This window comes from Rhineura floridana, chromosome 2, assembly GCF_030035675.1.
Source record: "Rhineura floridana isolate rRhiFlo1 chromosome 2, rRhiFlo1.hap2, whole genome shotgun sequence".
Classification (NCBI taxonomy): Eukaryota; Metazoa; Chordata; class Lepidosauria; order Squamata; family Rhineuridae; genus Rhineura; species Rhineura floridana.
In genome coordinates, this window is record NC_084481.1 from 8,253,077 (window position 1) to 8,275,954 (window position 22,878).

General features: G+C 39.3%; 1 protein-coding gene across 2 annotated transcripts in view; it reads left to right on the plus strand.

Annotated features, from left to right (window-relative positions):
* The window catches only part of SPAG16 (sperm associated antigen 16), a 761,887-nt gene that overhangs the window by 58,086 nt on the left and 680,923 nt on the right, over positions 1-22,878 (plus strand). For both annotated transcript variants that reach the window (XM_061607700.1, XM_061607701.1), the window contains exon 9: positions 2,542-2,681. In XM_061607700.1, coding sequence (XP_061463684.1) covers positions 2,542-2,681 — 140 coding nt within the window. The remainder of the gene's footprint in view (positions 1-2,541; positions 2,682-22,878) is intronic.

The window sequence follows — 22,878 nt, forward strand, 5'->3', positions numbered from 1 at the left end:
TTTAACAAGCTCCCATCCCTCTTAAACCATGCACTTGGGGGGTATTTTATTTGCTTATATGATGGCGTCACTGTGCCTAGTGTTTTACAGGGTACAAGAAGAGAGGTCCCTGCCCCCAGGAGCTTCCCATCTAAAACTTCCACGGGGGCTGGGGAAGCAGAAGGCACCCCGTGGAGGGTTACTTACAGCAGGGCATGGGAACTTGCAGAGGGGAGATTGGCAAACCGTGAAGAGCGAAAGCACTCTGCACTCGCTCAGCCTCAGAGGCGCCTCTTTCAAATGGGAGGGTGCTCACCAGCGTTGTTGATGAGAAGAAGCAGCTGGACCCGGCCAGCCCTGCCGTGGAGCGCCTGCCTGGCCTGGAGCATGCGCTGCAGCCCCTTGTGCGAGGCCAGGTTGGGAGGCAGGCCCTGCACGTGCAGCGTTGGGCAGGAGGCGTGCAGCTCGTCCTCCAGCTTGCCCAGGGCACCGGCCAAGTGTGCCACCAGCAGGAGGGCTGAGCCGGGCACCAGCTGCGGGGCCAGCAGGCACTCCAGGCTCTGGCCCAAGCCCCATGAGCCACCCATCATGATGCACATGCTTGGCCCAGGCCACTGCCACCCAGCTCGGTCTCCATAGCTGCACGTCCAGCTTCATAATGAACACTCCATCTTAGGGTTGCTAGGTCAGAAGCATGCCAAAACCTAAGATTTTAGGGGCGGGCCCGAGTGATGTCACATCTGTATAAAGCCGCTGGGGGCTATCATTAGGAGATTTGGGCTGCAGTGTCACCAATATGCGGATGACACGCAGCTCTATCTCTCATTTAAATCTTCATCAAGGTTGGCTGTAGAAACCCTCTCCAAGTGCCTGGAGTCGGTGAGTGGCTGGATGGGAAGGAAAACATTGACCAGTGTGCGGCAGCTGTGAAAAAGACTGATTCCATGTTAGGAATGATTAAGAAAGGAATTAAAAATAAAACTGCCAATATCATAATGCTGTTAGACACATCTGTGGTGGCTGCACTTGGAATAATGTGTGCAATTGTGGTTGCCACATCTCAAAAAGGATATAAACCTGGGAAAGGTTCAGTGAAGGGGGACCAAAATGATAAAGGGACTGGAGCAACTTCTCTGTGAGGAAACATTACATTGTTGGGGCTTTTGAGTTTGGAAAAAGGCAAGAAAGGACATGGTACAGGTGTAGAAAACCTTATGTTGAATGCTGTTTAAATTGTTTTGGTCATGGTTTTCAAGGGTTTGTGATATATGATATGATATAATAAACCTTGGGACGATTGGTGAAGGGCAGGTTATAAATACTGCAAATGTAATTATGTATGGTGTGGAGAACGTGGATAGGGAGAGGTTTTGCTCCCTCTTGCATAACAATGCTAGAATGGGGGGTTCTTCAGTGAAGCTGAATGTTGCGAGAGTTAGGACAGGCAAAAGAAAGTACTTCTTCATGCAGTGCATAGTTAAACTATGGAATTTGCTTGCAAAAGGTGTAGTAATGGCTTCCAGCGTGGATTACTTTAAAAGGGAAATTCATAGAGGATAAGACTATCAATGGCTATGCATTATCTTACGTATTGGAGGCAATATGCTTCTTAATACCAGTTGCTTTGGAACACAAGTGGGAGAGTGCTGTGGTGTTATTCCAACGCACACCTGGCTGGCTGCTTTCATATAAGAATGCTGGACTTGATGGGGCTTTGGTCTGATCTAGCACGGCCATATTAGTTTGTGTTGCAATTGGCGGAGTGTCTTTTAAACTCCTATAATGCTCTTGCCTTCAACATATTTTGAAGTATATGGAAAATCCATTGAAGCTTTAATTATGTGGAAAATATCTAGAACCAGCAACATAGATACAGGGTTTCATCTTGTTCCCAATGCTGTTTAACATATACTTGAAGCTGTTGGGAGTAGTCATTAGGTGATTTGGAGTGGAACGTCATCAGTATGTTAATGGAACCCAGCTCTATTTTTCTTGTTGCATCTGAGTCAGGTGAGGCCATGCAGGTCTTTGACTGGAGTGGTAGTACAGTGGTAGGCTGGATGAGAGCCAGTAAGCTATAGCTAAATCATGACAAGATGGAAACCTTGTAGTTGGTTGGGCACTCAATAGGTTTTCTTTGTTTATTTATTTATTTATTTATTGTGCTTTTATACCGCCCTTTAGCAATAAGCTCTGTTGAATGGGATTGCACACTGAAGGAGCAGGTACATAGTCTGCGGGTGTTCCTTGATCCATCGTTGTTGGAGGCTCAAGCGGCCACAGTGGCTGGAAGCACCTTTTACCAACTGTCACTGATGTGCCCTCTATGGGTGTTAATGGACAGGGATAGCCTGGTCATTGTGATCCACATCAGAACTGGATTACTGTAATGCATGTGGAGCAGCAGATTGATTGTTGATACTTATTTGAATGGAATGAAATCATGAACAATTTAGGCAAATTAAATGGGGATGTGTTTTGTTTTTTTTGTAGAACAAATTTATATATGTTGAATTTCTAAAAAAAAAAAAGATAAAACACCAAACTGCATTTATTTTATAGCAGGTCATAAGGGTGAAAGAGAGGATGCATTAGAGGGACCTTCCCAGAGAGCTCTCAGAGAAGCCAGAGTATCTTCTGGAGTTAATCCGTACGATCCAGCCAAAGATGTAACAAAGCAGATGAGCAAGAGATATCCAAAGGTAAGACCAATTTCATTTAGGCACTTTATGTAGAATTTGGCCTTATATTCTGTTTTGTAATATTGAAACCAAAAGTATAGGATTCATGTAACAACAAACAACACCATGATTACCCTATTTGGGGCTCCAGTGTGGCATCAGTGCTCTGCTGGTTCAAATTGGCTCTAGATTTTGAAGCTTCCAGATTAAGAAACACTGGCTACTTTATATTTGTGTATGTGAAGGAGAGGGGACAGTCTGGGAGTGTGAAAGGGTGCCAGTTTTGGCATGAAAGGTAGATTGGAAAATGATTGCAAATGTGGACTTCCCAGAAGGATTGCTCCGCCTGTGGCTGCCTCTGAGAGAGCTCTGTCTCAGAGGAAGTTTTTTTCAGTTTAAAACCAGTCAAGAGGAAACTTTGACTGGTGTAATATTCTCCCAGGCAAGGGTGAACCGAAGAGATTTTCCACAGAAACTTCGTTGGGCTGTCGGTGGCTGGAATTGATCAGGAATCTCCTGGGAAAGGAAGGTATACCTAACAGCCGAGGACGGAGTCAGGACTTCCAGCAAGCTGGGCTGAAAAAAGCGAGACGTTTAAAAAAAATAAACGATCTATAACGGGCGAGCCTCCTTCTGTCTAATCTTATCATTTGGCATAAATTACTACAGCAAAAGATATTTGTTTAAGAATCAGCAACTAAAATACCTGGGTGAGTTACACTTTCTCTTTTATACAAGGAATTAAGGAGGAGGAAAGAAAATTTAAACAACTTATTTTAATTTTCTTATGGCAAAAAGCTGGCCTGAATTTGGAATTATAAAGATTAAAATGGATGAGGGGCAACTTATCCGATGAGAAATAATTTAGATGATTACTTGTTTGATATATATCTGGGACTATTTTTTCTTGGACTACTTTCTTTGGACGAATCTGCTGTTCGTGTATGTTACTAATTGTTCGGTGCTGTGAACCAAATTTGTTTTGCATTCTTGGACGTGAGGGAGATAAGAACTGTGCTGGCCAGAAGTCAACAGGCTTGGAATATTAACTCTTTTGTTGTTGGGAAAAAAAAGAAATAGACTGCCTTTATGTTTGGGAACAGTGGTTAATATTAGAAATTAAAGGCTTCTTTTAAGAATGACAACCAGGAAAACAGCTAAGGCTCTGGAGCGAAGAGGTTCAACTGATGTACAGGAAGGGGCTATCTCCCCAGATATGCTTCAGAAAATAATGAATGGGATTAATGACCTGAAACAAGAAATGATACAGGACAGACAGGAGATGAAAGCTGAATTTGGCAAAATGCAACAAGAACTGAAAGATATAAAGGACCATATGAGAAAAGAAGTGGACGAGATTAAAGGTACAATTGGACAAGTAACTGAGGATGTAAAAAATACTAAAGGAAAGGTGCAAACCTTGGAGAACAGAACAGATATATTAAATGAGGAACTGGAAAAAAAGTTGGACTATATGGCTGTGATGGAACTTAGAGATAAAGAACATTGTTTGAGATTTCGTGCAATTCCTGAGGAAACAGGTGAAGATATCAGAGATAAAATTGTTAACGCCTTGGTAAAATTTTTGGATTGGAATGAAGATTTGATGGAATTTGAAATAGACAAAGTTTACAGAATTAATTCCAGATATGCAATAATGAAAAAAATTCCAAGAGATGTGCTTGTCCATTTTGTAAAAAAGAGGACCAGAGATATGGTTTTACAACAACATTTTAACAATGCCCTTAAAATTGATGGCAAGGAAATACTTGTGATGAAGGAAATTCCTATTAGACTTTTATGCAAGAGAAAAGAATATGGTTTCTTTACAGAAAAACTTAAACAATGCAAAATCCAATTTAGATGGGATGTTCCTGAAGGAGTGATCTTTACATTTAGACAACAGAAGTATCGATTGAATACAGTTCAAAAAGCAAGGGATTTCTTGAGAAAAGCTTCAAAAGACATGGAAGAAGACAAAATTAAACAAAGTCAACAGGAACAGGCAGAGGAAGGAAAAGAAGAGGATGGATCAATGGGAGCAACAGGTACAGACTTTTCTAAAATACACGCTTGAAGATGGATTACAAATATCTAACTTGGAATATAAATGGAGCCAATACTCCGCAGAAGAGAAAGAAAGTGTTTCACTATTTGAAAAAATTAAAATTGGATATAATTTGTTTACAAGAAACTCACATCAAGAAGAAAGATTCCAAATATTTGATTTGTAAAAATTTGGGTGAAGAATTTATTTTGACTGGATTGAAAAAAATAAATGGTGGTGTTCTCTATATTAACCCACAATTGTCTCCTAAACTGATATTATCGGATGATAGTGGCAGATTTGTGGGGGTTGAAATTACCTTACAGGGGATAAAAATTTTGATAGTGGGTATCTATGCCCCCAATGAAGATAAAACAAGGTTTTACACGGGACCTATGGAAAAATTGTTAGATTTCTCATATGATCACTGATGTGTTATGGGTGATTGGAATGGAGTAAACTCACCACAAATTGACAGACTTTCTGAGAAAAACATTAAAGAGACACAGGGTAAATTACCGAAGATTTGCTTTGAGTTGATGGAAAATTTAGAATTGGTGGATACCTGGAGATACATAAATGATAATGCAAAGGAATTCACTTATTTTTCAGAAAGACACAAAGCATTCTCGAGGATTGACATGATTTGGATGTCTAAAAATCTAGTGAAAGACATCTCCAGGATGGACATATTACCAAAAACTTTCTCTGATCATAATCCTGTGATATTAACTTTTAAAAAGAAAAATCTTGGATTTAGATGGAGACTAAATGAATCTTTATTACAGAATGATAAAGTAGTACAAGAATGTAAGAAGAAATTAAAAGAGTTTTTTGAACATAATTTACATAAAGGAACAGATGAAAATATTGTTTGGGATACAAGTAAAGCATTCATGAGGGGATATTTTATTAAATGCAACTCTGAATTAAAAAAGAAGAAACAACAGAAAATGCAATTAATCTTGGAAGAAATAAAACAAAAAGAGGAAGAACTGAAAAAGAATCCAACTAAAGTTTTTATTGTAAATCAAATTAAAATGTTACAGAATCAAGTATCAATGCTGACAGTGAGAGAAATTGAAAGGAAAATAAATTTTGCTAAACAAAGAACTTTTGAATTTGCAAATAAACCAGGGAAATGGTTAGCATATAAATTAAAAAAAGAACGACAAAAAAATCTTATTTTAAAGATACAAGAAGGAGATGAGAGGTTGACGGATAACATAAAAATTCAAAAGGTTTTTCATCAGTATTATTCAACTTTATACAAGTGTCAGGAAATTCCCTCTGAAAAAATAGAAGAGTACATATCTAAACAGAATTTGCCTAAAATTACAGATTTTCAGAGACAAGCTATTAATGGCCCTATCACGTCAAGTGAGATATCTGAAGCTATAAGTAAAATTAAATTAGGAAAGGCGCCAGGACCGGATGGGTTATCAGCAGTGTACTACCAATGTTTAGAGGAGGAACTCTTGTTACCTTTACAGTATACAATGAATTCTATTTTGCAAGAGGAGAAGATTCCTGATAGTTGGAAAAATGCTAATATAACATTAATACCTAAAGAGGAGCAGGACCTAACTAAAACAAAAAATTATCGGCCGATATCTTTATTGAATAATGATTATAAAATATTTACAATGATTTTGGCAGAAAGAATGAAAATAATATTGCAACAATTTATCCAGTCGGGTTTTTTACCTAAAAGACAACTACGTGATAACGTCAGGAATGTTTTGAATGTGTTGGAATATTTAGAACAACGAAATGATAAACAAGCAGCTTTGATCTTTTTAGATGCTGAGAAAAGCATTTGATAATTTGAATTGGAAATTTATGTTTAAGGTTCTGGAGCAAATGGATTTTGGAGATAATTTTATTAAATGGATTAGATCAATTTATACATCTCAGAAGGCACAGATAATTGTCAACGGGGGCTTAAAGGATTCATGTGAAATACAAAAGGGTACAAGACAGGGATGTCCGTTATCTCCCCTTTTATTTATCTTGGTCTTAGAAGTGCTGCTTAGAGATATAAGGCAAGATAAAAGGATTTCGGGATTAAAGATAAAAAAAGAAGTATATAAACTGAGAGCATTTGCTGATGACTTGATAATTGTATTAGAAAATCCTTTGGAAGGAATTAATGTATTGATGGATAAATTAAAAGAATTTGGACCGTTAGCAGGATTTAAGATTAATAATCAAAAAACAAAGATGTTGGTGAAAAATTTATCTCTAAGGAAACAAAAAGAGTTAATGGACAAGACAGATTTCACAATAGAGAAAAAGTTGAAATATCTAGGTATTATTATGACAAATAAAAATTCAAAGTTGTTTCATAATAATTATGAAAAATTATGGACAGAGATTAAGAAAGATATGTCAAGATGGGATAAACTACAGTTGTCATTAATGGGTAGAATATCTGTGATAAAAATGAATGTATTACCGAGAATGATGTTTTTGTTTCAAACAATACCTGTAATATCCTCTGATTTACCTTTTAAACAATGGCAAAAATGTATTTCTAAATTTGTATGGCAGGGAAAAAAACCAAGAGTTAAATTTAAACTATTACAAGATTCCAAAGAAAGAGGAGGATTGGGACTACCAAATCTGAGACTTTATTTTGCTGCTTGTTGTTTGGTCTGGATAAAATAATGGATTTTACTGAGGAATAAAAGACTATTGGATTTGGAGGGCCACAACCTGAAGTGGGGATGGCATGGATATCTATGGTATGACAAAGTAAAAGTTAATGTGGACTTTAATAATCATTTTATAAGACGTCCTTTGTTGAAAATATGGAATAGATATAAACCAAGGTTTTGTTCCAAAATACCATTATGTGTCTCAAGTCAAGAAGCGTTCTATAGAAGAGAAATGGCCGGAAAAGAGAAATGGTTAACTTATCAAGAACTATTAGAAAATGTGCATGGAGAATATATAATGAAACAGAGAGAACAACTAATAAAGGAAGGATATAGTTCTCAATGGTTTGCCTATTTACAATTGTTGGAAAGATATAAAATGGATAAGAAAATGTATGGTTTTGAAATAAGTAAATCTGATTTTGAAATATGTCTGTGTACAAATGATGAATGTATAATTGCGAAAATGTATAAACTTTTGTTAAAAATGGAAATGGAAGAAGAACAAGTAAAAGAGTGTATGGTAAAATGGGCAAAAAATTTTGGTTATAACATACAAATGGATCAATGGGAAAATATGTGGAAAAAAGGATTGAAATTTACACTATGTTACAATCTTAAAGAAAATTTTTATAAAATGATGTATCGTTGGTACATGACTCCAGAAAAGTTGTCAAAAATGTATAGCAATGTTCCTAATGTTTGTTGGAAATGTAAACAGCAAGAAGGATCATTTTATCATATGTGGTGGTTGTGTAAACAGGCAAAATCATTTTGGGCACAGATAGGTAGGATGATGCAAAAAATTCTAAAGATAAATATTCAATTAAAGCCAGAATTTTTTTTATTGGGTTTTATGGATAAACAAATAGAAAAGAAATATGGAAGAATAATATTATATATGATTACGGCAGCAAGATTATTATATGCACAAAAGTGGAAAATGGAATCAACACCAACAACGGAAGAATGGCTATTGAAATTAATGGACTTAGTAGAGATGGATAAATTGACATGCTTACTTAGAGAAAAATTGACAGATACATTTCTTAAGGAATGGAAGCCTCTCTTAGACTTTTTGCTGAAAGATCAAAATGAAATGATGATAATGGGATTTGACGATTAATTAAGATAGCCTATGGAGAAAAGTGATCTTGTATGTATTAAGGGACAGGTTTGATATATATTATATACTTATAGCTGATCTGCGACAAATCGGAAGTCAAGATTTTTATTGTACTATTATGTTTTTGTTTTTGACTTTGTTTTGTTTTCTGAAACTTTGAATAAAAATTATTTTTTTTAAAAAAGGAAAATGATTGCAAATGTGAGACAGCTATTAAGAGAGTTGTTAGGGGGCACCATGGAGACAATGGGGCAAAGTTATTATATATGGGTATGTAGCAAATTAGAAAATACCTTTCTCTTTATGAAACAGACATGATGCAGCCCAACAGTAAGCACATTTCATTGATTTCAAGTCCTGTTCACTCTGTAACACTGTCTCATCTGATGTACATCTTTTATGTTTCCTCAGTTGAAATAAATAAGACTTAAAGGTGATTCTCTTTGATTGGATGTGCCCAATATATTTATCTGTAACAGTAATACATCATGCAGTATATCTGGCATTATTAAATGTTCCCTGTTTTGCATCCTGGCATTAGTAATTATCATCCTTTTAGAGACTTTGTTAATTGCTTGTATAGTAACCTATTGCTTGTCTTGGTAAGTGATATTGTGGTTATTTTCAGACCTGACATTGCATTTTGTTTAAAGAGTGGAATCACATCATCATATTTTCAAAACTTTGAAATGTTTCTCTTAAAAGCTGTCATAAGGATGAATGAGTATCAGTGATGAAAGTGTCCTTAAATCATATGATAGTTTTGTTGTATAGCCATCTGCTAAACAGCAATATGTCAGGGGTGCTGTACTCACTGTTAGGTACATACAATGGATGTCCAAGGAGAATCATTATCCTAGTCACATTATAGAGTGATATTAAACTGGGAACTCAGTATATCTGTTTATCTAATCAGGTATTGTAGGAAAAGCAAGAAAACAATAATAAATAATAGAAAAAATGGGACTGACTTCAGAGTAGACATATATAGGAATGCACTGCAAGTGTGCTTGTGACATGGGATGTCTCTTTTATTGGGAACTCATGTAATGCCTTTATATGACGTTTACTTAAAGTGAACATTAGAACTTCAGCATTTTAGACAGGACTTGGTGATTATTTACATATTTATAGCATAGTTTTTCATTTCTCTGCTAATATCAATATTAGTAAGATTCACACACTTTCTTTTGTGGATTTAAAATATAATAGCAGAATTGTGTTGGTTTGGCATAGCCCACTGGGTAATCTAAAAAAATGTGTCTAGCAAGTGATGTCATTTTTTTCATTTCATTTTTAATTTGTGTACTACCTTTCTACATTACTGTACTCAAGGTTGTCTACAACCATAGAAATGACAAAATATACCCAAATCCCCCACTGTCATCCTATAATAATTCAAAATATAACTAATAGTAAATAATTGGCAAAATCAAGGATCCACTTCACATACATTCATAGTGACAAAATATCCACAAATGACAACAAAACAAAAATACCTTCATCAATTAATTCATTAAGGGTGCATTCTAACCCCCACCCCTTACACCAGGCTGTAGCATCTCTCCTGTTGCTTCAGCCAGCCTCTTAAAGCCAACAGTGTCATTGCCATTATCTGTACAGAAATACCCCGCATTAACATATGCAATGGGTCCAGAGCGAGTACGTAAACCAAAAATGTACTTAAAGTGAAGCACTACCTTTTTTCACTTGCGCTGCCACTGTGCCACCTCTCCTTCACGCGGAGCCTCAAAGCCCTGTGCTAAAGCCTCTGTTGCTGTGCCGCTGTGCCTCCCAGCTGATTGCAATCACATCTCCCAGCTGATTGCGATCACGCCTCCTAGCTGATTTGCGGTTGCGCAATCGCGTCTCTTTCCACCCCCCCGAACGCACCGAAAGAACAGGCCACAACCAAAGGTTAAGTGTCCGTTCTTGCGAAGCGAGCGTACGTAAACGGGAATGGTGCTACTGTAAGTATGTCCGTACTCGCGAGTGTCCTTAAAGGTCCGTATAGCGGGGTATTCCTGTAATGGACTCCTTTCTGTGGTTTTAAATCGCTGACAATCATAGATCACAATCCATTTCAAATATTTTTTTCTATAAGATTCAGAATACAAAGAGGAATGAAAGAGCATAGAAATGATAGCCGCTATCAGATAGCATGAAAGTAAAACAAAAGTTAACTTCTCCAGATGTCTGACATATTTAACCATCAAAGTGAATCCTAAACATACCTGCATACATGACAGACAATGCTCTCTTCCAGGGAAAACAGCAGATACTTTTCCAGGGAGCACAGATACTTTAAAAACTCTTTTGCATATAATAATAATAATAACAACAATAATAATAATAATAATAAACTTTATTTCTACCCCGCCCTTTTTTCCAATTTATTTATTTATTTATTTATTTAATTAAGCTTATATACCGCCCGACTAGCAACAGCTCTCTGGGCGGTGAACATTAAAAATACAATAAAAATAACACAAAACTCAATAGGACTCAGAGCGGCTTACAACTAAAAAACACCACCATTAAAACATAAAAAGTATACAATTAAAAATAGAATTAAACTATGAGAAAAATTAAAACCATAAAACATACGTTAAAAACAGCAGACAATTAAAAATAATAAGATCATATAATGTAATCACCAATCCTATGACACTTAATCCTGGTCGTTCTCTGTCCCAAATGCCCGTTGAAATAAAACAGTCTTTACTTGTCACCAGAAAGACGGCAAGGAGGGAGCTAATCACACCTCACTCGGAAGGGAGTTCCATAGCCTAGGGGTGGCCACCGAAAAGGCCCTATCTCGTGTCCCCGTCATATGTACTTGCGAAGGTGTGGGGAGCACAAGAAGTGCCTCACCTGAAGATCTCAAATCCCGGACAGATTCATGTAGGGAGATACGATCTGTCAAATAGCCTGGACCTGAGCCGTATAGGGCTTTGTAGGTCAAAACCAGCACTTTGAATTGTGACCGGAAACATATTGGCAGCCAGTGGAGCTGTTGTAACAAGGGAGTTGTATGGTCCCTGTAACCAGCCCTGGTTAGCACTCTGGCTGCAGCTATTTGTACCAATTTAAGTTTCCGAACAGTCTTCAAAGGCAGCCCCATGTAGAGCGCGTTACAGTAGTCTAAGCGGGATGTAACCAAGGCATGCATCACCCTAGTCAGATCAGGCAGCTCCAGGAATGGGTGCAGCAGCTGGCGCACCAGTTTTAATTGGGCAAATGTGCTCCTGGACACAGCAGTAATCTGGGCCTCCAAATTCAAAGCTGAGTCCAGTAGTACACCTAAAGTGCGAACCTGAGACTTCAGGGGGAGTGCGACCCCATCCAGCACTGGTTGAATCCCTATTCCCTGATCTGCCCTGCGACTGACCAGGAGTACCTCTGTTTTATCAGTATTTAATATACAAAAGGGGGATTCGGTGGGTGGGTGGGGAGAGTTGTCAGCCTAACCATTCAGAGACAAGGCTCTTGCATCCAGCCAGTACGAGTAGATTTTCTCACAATTAAGTGGGTAGACTGACAACTTCTTAGATATGATTTGGCCAAATGGGAGCAATGACTGGCTTTGTACATCTAGTTTCTACACATTGACAGGAGCAATCGGCAGATCCTCAAATATCAGCAGTGTGGGAAGAGAAAAAGTGAGAACTGGAGAAAACTTTATTGCCAGTCAAAACACTTAGAACCATAGAATAGTAGAGTTGAAAGGGGCCTATAAGGCCATCAAGTCCAACCCCCTGCACAATGCAGGAATCCAAATCAAAGCATTCCCGACAGATGGCTGTCCAGCTGCCTCTTGAATGCCTCCAGTGTCAGAGAGCCACTACCTCTCTAGGTGTCCTGTTCAGAGCAGAATTCACGAGGCTGAGACGCAGGTGCAGTTAAATCTTGTTTTATTAAAGTAATGGATACATCAAAAGTAGTGCGCTTCATAGAAACCTCTAAGCTAGCTCACTAGAATTCCCTAACTGCACTCTAGACATGCTCTGCAACGTGTGAAGAAAGTTGACTCAGCAGCTCAACCCAGAGAGCTGCAGTCTTAAGTAGGGAAAGTTTTAGATCATAATGTCTGACTCCTTCGCAAGTCCTGCCTCTGTCCTGTCCACTTATCGCGCCGTCGAGAGCGGGGTGACGGGGTGTGTGCTTCCAATGGCTTGTCCGAAAGAATCGTCTCTTTAGCAACTGGCTTGAGGTCATGGGGCAGTGACGTGCTTGAAGCATCCTGAGATCACTTGGTAAAGGGGGAGTCAACACGCCCTCTGAAACATCTTCCAATGGCTCATCTGACCTGTCTGGGGGCAGCGTGCTCTCCTTTTCGGAGACAGCACCATCCGTGGGAACTGGCCCGGACTCAACCTCACTCCCCCTCCCAAAGTCTTGCTGAGACTCAACAACTCCTGGGTCTTCTGTGCCTTCTGACAGCAGGGAAACCTGAAACTCATGTCTTCCCCCTCCCTGGCCCTCGTGGGGGAGCGGAGCCTCAACACTAGGTAATTGGTTCCATTTTCATATGGCTCTAACAGTTAGGAAGTTTTTCCTCATGTCCAGTCGAAAACTGGTTTCCTGCAACTTGAGCCCATTATTCCGTGTCCTGCACTCTGGGACAATAGAGAAGAGATCCCGGCTCTCCTCTCCGTGACAATTTTTCATGTACTTGAAGAGTGCTATCATATGTCCCCTGGGTCTTCTCTTCTCCAGGCTAAACATGCCCACTTCTTTCAGTCTCTCCTCATAGGGCTTTGTTTCCAGTCCCCTGATCATCCTTGTTGCCCTCCTCTGAACCTGTTCAAGCTTGTCTGCATCCTTCTTGAAGTGCGGAGACCAGAACTGGACACAGTATTCCAGATGGGGCTAACCAGTGCTGAATAGAGGGGAACTAATACTTCACGTGATTTGGAAACTATACTTCTGTTAATGCAGCCTAATACAGCATTTGCCTTTTTTGCAGCCACATTGCACTGTTTATTTATTTAATTTGTATCCCGCCCTTCCTCCCAGCAGGAGCCCAGCTTATATTCAGCTTGTGATCAACGACAATTCCAAGATCCTTCTCACATGTCGTATTGCTGAGCCAAGTACCCCCCATCTTATAACTGTGCATTTGGTTTCTTTTTCCTAAGTGTAGAACTTTACATTTATCCCTGTTGAATTTCATTCTGTTGTTTTCAGCCCAATGCTCCAGCCTATCAAGATCCCTTTGAATTTTGTTTCTGTCTTCCATGGTATTAGCTGTGCCCCCCCCATTTTGTATCATCTGCAAATTGGATAAACATGCTCTCTACCTCCTCCTCCAAGTCGTTAATAAAAATGTTGAAGAGCACTGGGCCCAGGACCGAGCCCTGTGGTACCCCACTTATTACTTCTGACCAGTTTGAGAAGGAACCATTGATAAGCACTCTTTGAGTACAATTCTGGAGCCAACTATGGATCCACCTGATAGTTGTTCCATCCACCCAACATTTAGGTAGCTTGCTAATCAGAATATCATGGGGCACTTTGTCAAAAGCTTTGCTGAAGTTGAGATATATTATGTCCACAGTATTCCCACAGTCTACAAGGGAAGTTACCCAATCAAAAAATGAGATAAGATTGGTTTGGCAGGATTTGTTCTTCATAAATCCATGTTGGCGCCTAGTAATCACTGCATTGTTTTCAAGGTGCTTACAGATTGCCTGCTTTATAATCTGCTCCAGAGTTTTCCCAGGGATTGATGTTAGGCTGACTAGTCTGTAGTTCCCCGGTTCCTCCTTTTTTCCTTTTTTGAAGATAGGGACAACATTAGCTCTCCTCCAGTCATCTGACACTTCACCGGTCCTCCATGATTTTGCAAAGATAATAGACAGCGGTTCTGAGAGTTCTTCAGCCAGTTCCTTCAATACTCTAGGATGCAGTTTATCGTGCCCTGCCAATCTGAACTCGTTCAAAGTGATAAGGTATTCCTTGACCGTTTGTCTATCAATCTCATGCTCCAATCCTGACCCTTCTATTTCATGTTTCCCAGGAGGGTCACAGACCCTTTTCTGGGAGAAGTCTGAGCCAAAGTAGGAATTGAGCACTTCTGCCTTTTCTTTGTCATCTGTTATCATTTTGCCATCCTCACTGAGTAGCTGTGCCACCTTTTCTTTTCTTTTTTACTATGGATATACCTGAAGAAAGCTTTTTTGTTGCTTTTAGCATCTCTTACTAACCTCAGCTCATTCTCAGCTTTAGCCTTCCTGACACCATTCCTGCAATTCCGTAATACCTGCCTGTACTTTTTCTTTGTGGCCTGGAGTTCTTTCCACTCCCTGTATGTGTCCTTTTTTGTTTTCAGATGATCTAAGCTTTTCGTGAAGCCACGTTGGTGTCATCTGCTGTTTCCCCCCTTTTTTCCTTTTTGGCATTGCTTCCCTTTGCGCTTTTAGAACTTCCTTTTTTAGAAACTCCCACCCATCTTGGACTCCTTTTCTCATTAGGGTTGCTTGCTATGGAACTGTACTAACAATTGTTCTGAGTTTATTAAAATCAGCTTTCCTGAAGTCCAGGATGCGCATATGGCTACTCTCAGCTTTTGCTTGTTAAAATCAAGAATTCAAGTATGGTGTGGTCACTTTTCCCCAGAGTTCCTGTTACTGCCGCTTCATCCACCAAATCATCTCTGTTGGTTAGAATGAGGTGCAGGATATCTGATCCTCTGGTTGCTTCCTCCACTTTCTGTAGGAGAAAGTTATCTCCAACACAAGTAAAAAATCTCTTGGAGGGGCCGTGTTTGGCAGAATTTGTCAGAATATTGGGATAATTGAAATCTCCCATTACTACTACATCATGCGTCCTCGAAACATTCCTTTTATTTCTTGCCCCATTAATTTTAATCCAGATACTCTGGGTGGAGCTACCAAGCTCATCTTCCTGTATTTCTGTGCAGGGATATATATTTTTAACATATAGCGTGACTCCACCTCCCTTTTTATCCCTTCTGTTCTTTTTGAACAAGTTATATCTTCAATTGCTGTATTCCAGTCATGGGAGTCATCCCACCAAGTTTCAGTTATACCTATCAAGTTGTATTTACTCTCCTGTATTAAGAGTTCAAGCTCGTCCTGCTCGTTTCCCATGATCTGTGCATTAGTATACAGGTATTGAAGACCATTTGATTTATGGCTTGGCTTCCTTACGACATTTTTCTGAGGACTGTTACTGGGCCCAATTAAAGACAATCTCTCTGCTCCCGTTACTCTGCACAAGCCTTCATCAGTCACTACCACCACCTTCGTAGCCATTCATTCACCTGGAGTATTTTTCTTTCCCTTTCTACTCCTCTTCTAAGTACTGGAAGGATGGATGAAAAAACTGTCTGGGCCCCAAAGTCCTTGAGTTTCCTTCCCAGAGCTTCAAAGTCTGATGTGATTTCTTCATAGCTCCGTTTGGCAGTATCTTTTGTTCCTACATGGATGAGGAGAAAGGGATACCTGTCAGTGGGCTTGATGAGTGATGGCAACCCTTCTGTCACATCTCTAATCCGTCCTCCTGGATTAAAACAATTTCTTAGGCAGGTATGTGCAGGATATTTCCTATATGCCAGGTGGGTTGTGTGTGATGATATTAGCAGGATAAACAAGAGTCAAATATACTTATTGGGGGCTTGGAGAGAAAGGAATTCCTCTTTCCACCATTCTGTTAATAATATTTAAATATATTTTGTTCTCCAATCCTTTATTGGCCTCAACCAGGATGAAATCTGAGCAGTTAGAAGGAACTGGAACCAAACCAAAGGCTGAGTGGCTTAGCTGACTGAAAAACTGTGTTTTAGGTAAGAATTACCTAACTGGATGGCTGGACTCTTCTTTGGCCCCTGACAGCAGCAGCAAAGAATCTCAGTTTTAGATTTTTAGCTTTTTTCCAGTAAAATATATGATTTTATTCATGTATCTCATATATATTTTCTACCTTGTCATGCCAGCTGTTGATACACAGATCATGTCTTGAAACATTTCTGATAGGGACCACATTTGTCAAGACTTAGTTACAAAAGAATTTCTTTAGACTTCTGGCATGAAATTCTACTAGTTTAGCTATTATGCTGTGAGGAAAAGGCCTCCTAGAGCGTAAAGTGTCTAAAACTCCAAAAATGTGTCTCTAAAGCTATTTGAATAGTATAATGCCTTCTTTAACTATGTGGTGGAGCTTGAAATCTATGTAGTAAACTGAGGCAGGAATTGGAAACCTATAATCTTTTGAAGTTTACAAGGAGATATTTAATAGTGATTGTGTTGAGTCTATGTCATTTAGAAATTTGATATTGGATGATCCAAATTTATAGAAAAAGTCAAGCCATTTTCCCGTGTGATTGTCATATTTCTGCACTTTTCAAACTGACTTTTGTTATGTGCCTACAAGTCGACTGTGACTTATGGCGACCCTATGAATCAGCGACCTCCAATAGCATCTGTCATGAACCACCCTGTTCAGATCTTGTAAGTTCAGGTCCATGGCTTCCTTTATGGAATCAATCCATCCCTTGTTTGGCCTTCCTCCTTTTCTACTCCCTGCTGTTTTTCCCAGCATTATTGTCTTTTCTAGTGAATCAGGTCTTCTCATGATGTGTCCAAAGTATGATAACCTCAGTTTCATCATTTTAGCTTCTAATGATAGTTCTGGATAGTGCGCAGTCCATGGTATGCGCAAAGCTCTCCTCCAACACCATATTTCAAATGAGTTGATTTTTCTATTACCCGCTTTTTTCACTGTCCAACTCACATCCATACATAGAGATTGGGAATACCATGGTCTGAATGACCCTGACTTTAGTGTTCAGTGATGCATCTTTGTATTTGAGGACCTTTTCTAGTTCTCTCACAACTGCCCTCCCCAGTCCTAGCCTTCTTCTGATTTCTTGACTATTATCTCCATTTTGGTTAATAACTGTGCCAAAGTATTGATAATCCTTGACAAGTTCAATGTCCTCATTGTCAACTTTAAAGTTACATAAATCTTCTGTTGTCATTTCTTTAGTCTTCTTGACGTTCAGCTGTAGTTCTGCTTTTGTGCTTTCCTCTTTAACTTTAATCAGCATTTGTTTTAAATCATTACTGGTTTCTGCTAGTAGTATGGTATCGTCTGCATATCTTAAATTATTGATATTTCTCCCTCCAGTCTTCACCCCTCCTTCATCTTGGTCCAATCCTGCTTTCTGTATGATATGTTCTGCGTATAGATTAAATAAATAGGGTGACAAAATACACCCGTCTCACACCCTTTCCGATGGGGAACCAATCAGTTTCTTCATATTCTGTCCTTACAGTAGCCTCTTGTCCAGAGTATAGGTTGTGCATCAGGACAATCAGATACTGTGGCACCCCCATTTCTTTTAAAGCATTCCAAAGTTCCTCATGATCTACACAGTCAAAGGCTTTGCTGTAATCTATAAAGCATAGGGTGATTTTCTTCTGAAATTCCTTGCTCCTTTCCATTATCCAACGTATGTTTGCCATTTGATCTCTGGTACCTCTTCCCTTTCTAAATCCAGCTTGGAAGTCTGGCATTTCTCGCTCCATATACGGTAAGAGCCTTTGTTGTAGAATCTTGAGCATTACTTTACTTGCATGGGATATTAAGGCAAAAGTTACTGCATTCCCTGGGATCCCCTTTCTTTGGAATTGGGATGTATATTGAACGTTTCCAGTCTGTGGGCCATTGTTTAGTTTTCCATATTTCTTGACAGATTTTAGAAACCTTTATATTTCAGATTGTACATCATTGACGCCAATAGATGGGAGCAAAGCTCACATTAGCCTTGATCTTTATGACACACACTTCAGACAATCAGTGTTAGTTCTCTGTTCTTGTGGTGAGCACAGGATGCCATGTGGTTTTGTGACCATTTCCCCCAACAATGGCACTCTCTTACAAATCTTACTAAGGGGATAAGTTTTACTAAGTCTGTTAGAACCGATGATAGTAGGGTTTTTTTTGTTGCTAAAACTGTATCTTGTCTGTTATATGGTATAGCAATATGGGGTTGGTCCAATAGAGATGAACTGGATATAATCCAGTATTTCTCTGTGCACTACTTGGAGTCTCACATAGTGCACATGGTGCATTACTTAGGGATAAAGGAAGTCTCTCTTTTCTAAATGCATGCAACCATAAATCAGTGATTCTAGAAAAAACTCTGGTTAATGCCAGGCCAACATATAGCAAACCTGTGTTTTTTAACCCTGCAGAATAGAGAAGACTGGACACAAAGTTGTAACAGGTTGATGTCAGCTTATTCAATTTTTCCTGTAATGTAATCTCAGGATATTTCTGACTGTAAGATCCACAGCGTAACTTTTGCTGAAGATGCCCAAACGGACTTTGAATATATGAAGAATTACAAGTCCTCAGTTGGGTATTTAAAAATTAAATTCAACCATAAGAGGGTTACTTATCTGCAGGAATTATTTTTTCTGTTAGACACTTGTTTACCCAGCTCATTCTAGGCAGGCTATGCCTGCACAATATCTGATGAGTGCATTCTTTAATAGGCCAACAAATGACCATATTTTTGTATGTGGATCAGGCCAGATTGAAGACATTGTGCACCCTCTTCTTTATTGACCTGCATACAATTCACCTAGGAATACATTCTGCTTATCTACACCTTTGTTCATGTAGTCAAGAAGCCACCTGTTTCACAAGCCCTATGATCTTGCCAGAGAATCTGGAAGATAGGCAGAGCTCTGCTACGCTTCTGTGAGTTTGGGAAAGGTTAGAAAACAAAACAAAACATAGGGAGTCTCTTCATAGCTACAAAGACTACAATCCTATGCTCAATTGCTTAAGAGGGAATGAGCGAGAATTAGGCTGAATTTGGATTTAGCACTGGAATGTTCAGTGGTCTGCACGTTATCCATTTTCACATTCTGATCCTGTTTCCTCCAAATTTCAATGAGTTTAGCCCAACACCAGATTTTGTTCCCCTTGAATATTCCCTCAAACATATTTTTCTTTGATTGATTTTACTCAGCACAGGAGTACAACTCTTTCTCTCTGTCTCTGTCTCTTTCTTGGCTATCTCCCCTCCACTTGAATAATCCAAGCTCAAGTGGGGAGAAAGCAAACCAAGCTTATAATAGCAGAGGCAAAGGAGGAGGACGCAAAGCCTCTTTCCTTTCAAAATAAAGATGGTTTGATATTTTTTGGACAAATAAAATGAATGAATAAATGAATGAATGAATGAATGAATGAAACTTTATTTTTACCCCGCCCTTTTTCCAAACTGGAACTCAGGGCGGCTTACAAACAAAACTACATGTAGTTAAAAACATAGAAAAACATACAATTTAAAATACAATTAAACAATGCACAACCTTAAAACCTTGCATGAACATAAAAGAAGAAGCCTGCTTTCATGAATACCTCTACTGGCGAGTAAGTGTCCTCCATAGACTTCCATTATAATTATTTTATTCTACCGACCTTTTTCTAGTGTAACTTTGGCCCAGATCGGGACCTGCAGGAGTGCTCCGAATGGGAGTTGGATGTTGCGTAAGTCTCCCCCCAGCCCTTCTTCCAACATACTCCCAGAATGCCCCTTTTTGGGACCTTTCACTGGCTTCTGCCAGCACCCTGTCTGCCATGCTTGGCTTTCCTGGCAGACCCTCAGCTGAGCTGGCAGGTTCCCAGCTGGGGTGCAGCTGAGCTGGGGTGCAGGCTTTCTGCCAGGTCCTCTGTGGTCTGCCACATCTAACTCCCCTCAGCCCGGCATAAATACAAGTTGGATTGTACCCTAAAACATCTGGGGAATTTCAAGTTGGAGAAACCTGCCCTAGTCTCAGTACCCTTCTGTAACTAAACCTAAGTATGGTTGGGAGTCCAGAGTCTGTGAGTTCAAATCCCTGCTCGTGTCTCCTGGATGTAAAGGGCCAGCTAAAGATCACTCCCACTGTGAGTGGCTCAGGGGTTACAGGCCCTGCCACCTGTGCAGCCGTGGGCAAGCTGCATAGTCCCAAGGAGCCCAGTTACACCTCAGCTGGCAGTTGTGGACAAGGAAGGTGCTGGCCCGTGCAGCTGTGGCAATCTGAGCAAGCCCTAGCTAGCTGGGGAGGACTAGCCTCAGAGGGTGGTATTGGTGAACCCCCTCTGAATACTGCTTACCATGAAAACCCTATTCATAGGGTAGCCATAAGTCGGGATCGACTTGAAGGCAGTCCATTTCCATTTTTCCCCTTAAGTACCCTGCCTGTGTTTCCTTCCTCATCATCTATTGTTTCCATTGTCTGTTTTTAGATTTGGGGAAAGGACCTGTCGTATCTGTTTTTTGTAAAGTGCCATGTACATAGATGACACTAAATAAATAAATAAATAAATAATTCAAAGGATCATTACTTAGAACTAAGGCCCATTAAAATTGTGGCTGGCTGCTAGACAATTATTGGTTAGCTAGCAAATTAGCCACAATTTGTGGACCCCTGTTTATGAGATAATAACGATAATTGTTAATACTTAATTTCTATTTTAATGACTCTTCATATAAGTTATTCATGAATGGTTTTGCACCATAAATGTGTGATTGAAATACCAAGTATGAACTCGAAGACTGCAGTCTAGCTGAAAAGGGCTCAGATGCTCAGTTATGGCAGTATTTATTTTAGAAATTAATAATTCTATCCTGAATTTTGGATTTTGCCTCCTAAAGCTTTTTCACAATATTTAAACAAAGCTCTGCATATGTAAATATCTCCCGAAGAAATAAAATCAGCATTAGCATTTAGTTTTTCCTGATGTTGAATCACTCTAATATACCATAAGTAAATAGTATTGCTTTTTCTGTTACTCATGTTATATACGCTGTATTTTTAAAACATCTTTTGACTTCTGGGAGTATAAAATTAAATCTTAATTGTTTTTAGATTGTGCTGAAGCTATAAAAGCAAGAAGATGCCAAGTCCACATGCCAACTAGTTTATGAATTAGTAATTGGCTGGATTAGTTCCCTTCACAGTCAACCACTGGAATGCGTACTCTGTATCTTTTAAAAATAATTTGCCTGTTTCCTCCATGGCTCTTTATACTTCTCCTTTACTTTCTGGCATGAGTTTATACACTTCTTTTTCTTGTTTATAGATTTACAAGGGATTCTAGTTTCTAGTGTGGTGTGTTCTGGCCACAATTTAAGAACATATTTGTGCCTGTGTCTAAAAGGTGACCCCACAGATTTTGGGAGGATTAGCTTGATGTGATTTGTTCGTTAACTAGCAGCTTCTATCACTGAATCCCTACTCTCCTTCCACAAAAAAGTTTTTTGGTCTGTAATAATGCAGGTTTTAAATCTGGGTTCCTACTGGGAGGAGGGGCGAGATATAAATCTAATAAATTTTATTCTAGCAGAATAGGCAACTTTTGTTGACTCACAGTGCAATCCTAGGCATGTCTACTCAGAAGTAAGCTCCACTGAGTTCAATAGGACTTGCTCCCAGGTAAATGTGTATAGAATTGCAGCCTTAAATGATATCTGTTTCCATCACTTCATTTGGTTCTGAAATGTTACTACTACTTGCCAAACGTTCCTTCACTTTTGTTGGTCATAGAATTTGAAAAATGTCAAGTACTAGGAGGATTAGAAATGTACAGTTTGAGCTGTATTACTGAAATGAGTTCATTATTGCATGGTTCTAAAAGACTGTAGACAAACAACAGGTAAAATTTCTGTCTTTCATTCACAAGAATTCTTCGGCTGGTTCTTCTGCAGCCATACTTTAAATTTCAGTGTTCACACATAAAAAGTTAAGGGATATCATAAAAACTCCATGCTGCAATGTTTAATTCATGTTGCTGAGTCCCAGAGGTTGTACTTCTCATCTTATTCCTAGATGCCGTTTTGTTTCTGAATTCCAGTGCAGAAGTGCATTGGGCAAGGCAAGACAGTCCATGCTGTGGCTCTTGCCTTCCCCTAGAGTGGGAGTCCTTGAGAAGGGTTCTCGGGTTCAGCAGAAGTCTGTACCCAAGTCCTTACAAAGCCTCATAAGATCCCTTATGGGGCAAGGAGGATCTAGGATGCTACTGAGGATCAAGAGATCCAGTTCAGTTGGAGCCTGTAGGAGCCAGGGACTTATCCAAAAGATGGTTTAGGATGTCAGTGCTTGACTGAACTCCATCTCTTATGACATACCCTTAGGTGATGGTGCATGTAGATGTTCTAGGTGGGATTGGTTTGCTGTGGAATGCTGCTGTTGTTAGCTTGATTCCCTGGTTTTCCTAACTTCAGAGGGCTTTTTAAAACAATAGAGCCAGGAGCAACACAGAACAGAGCTCTTCATTGTCACAAGTGGGCTAGCTTCCTGTAAGTGGTTCCTTTCCAGACTAAATATCCTATTGCTTCCCTCTTTAGTTTGTTTATGAGGT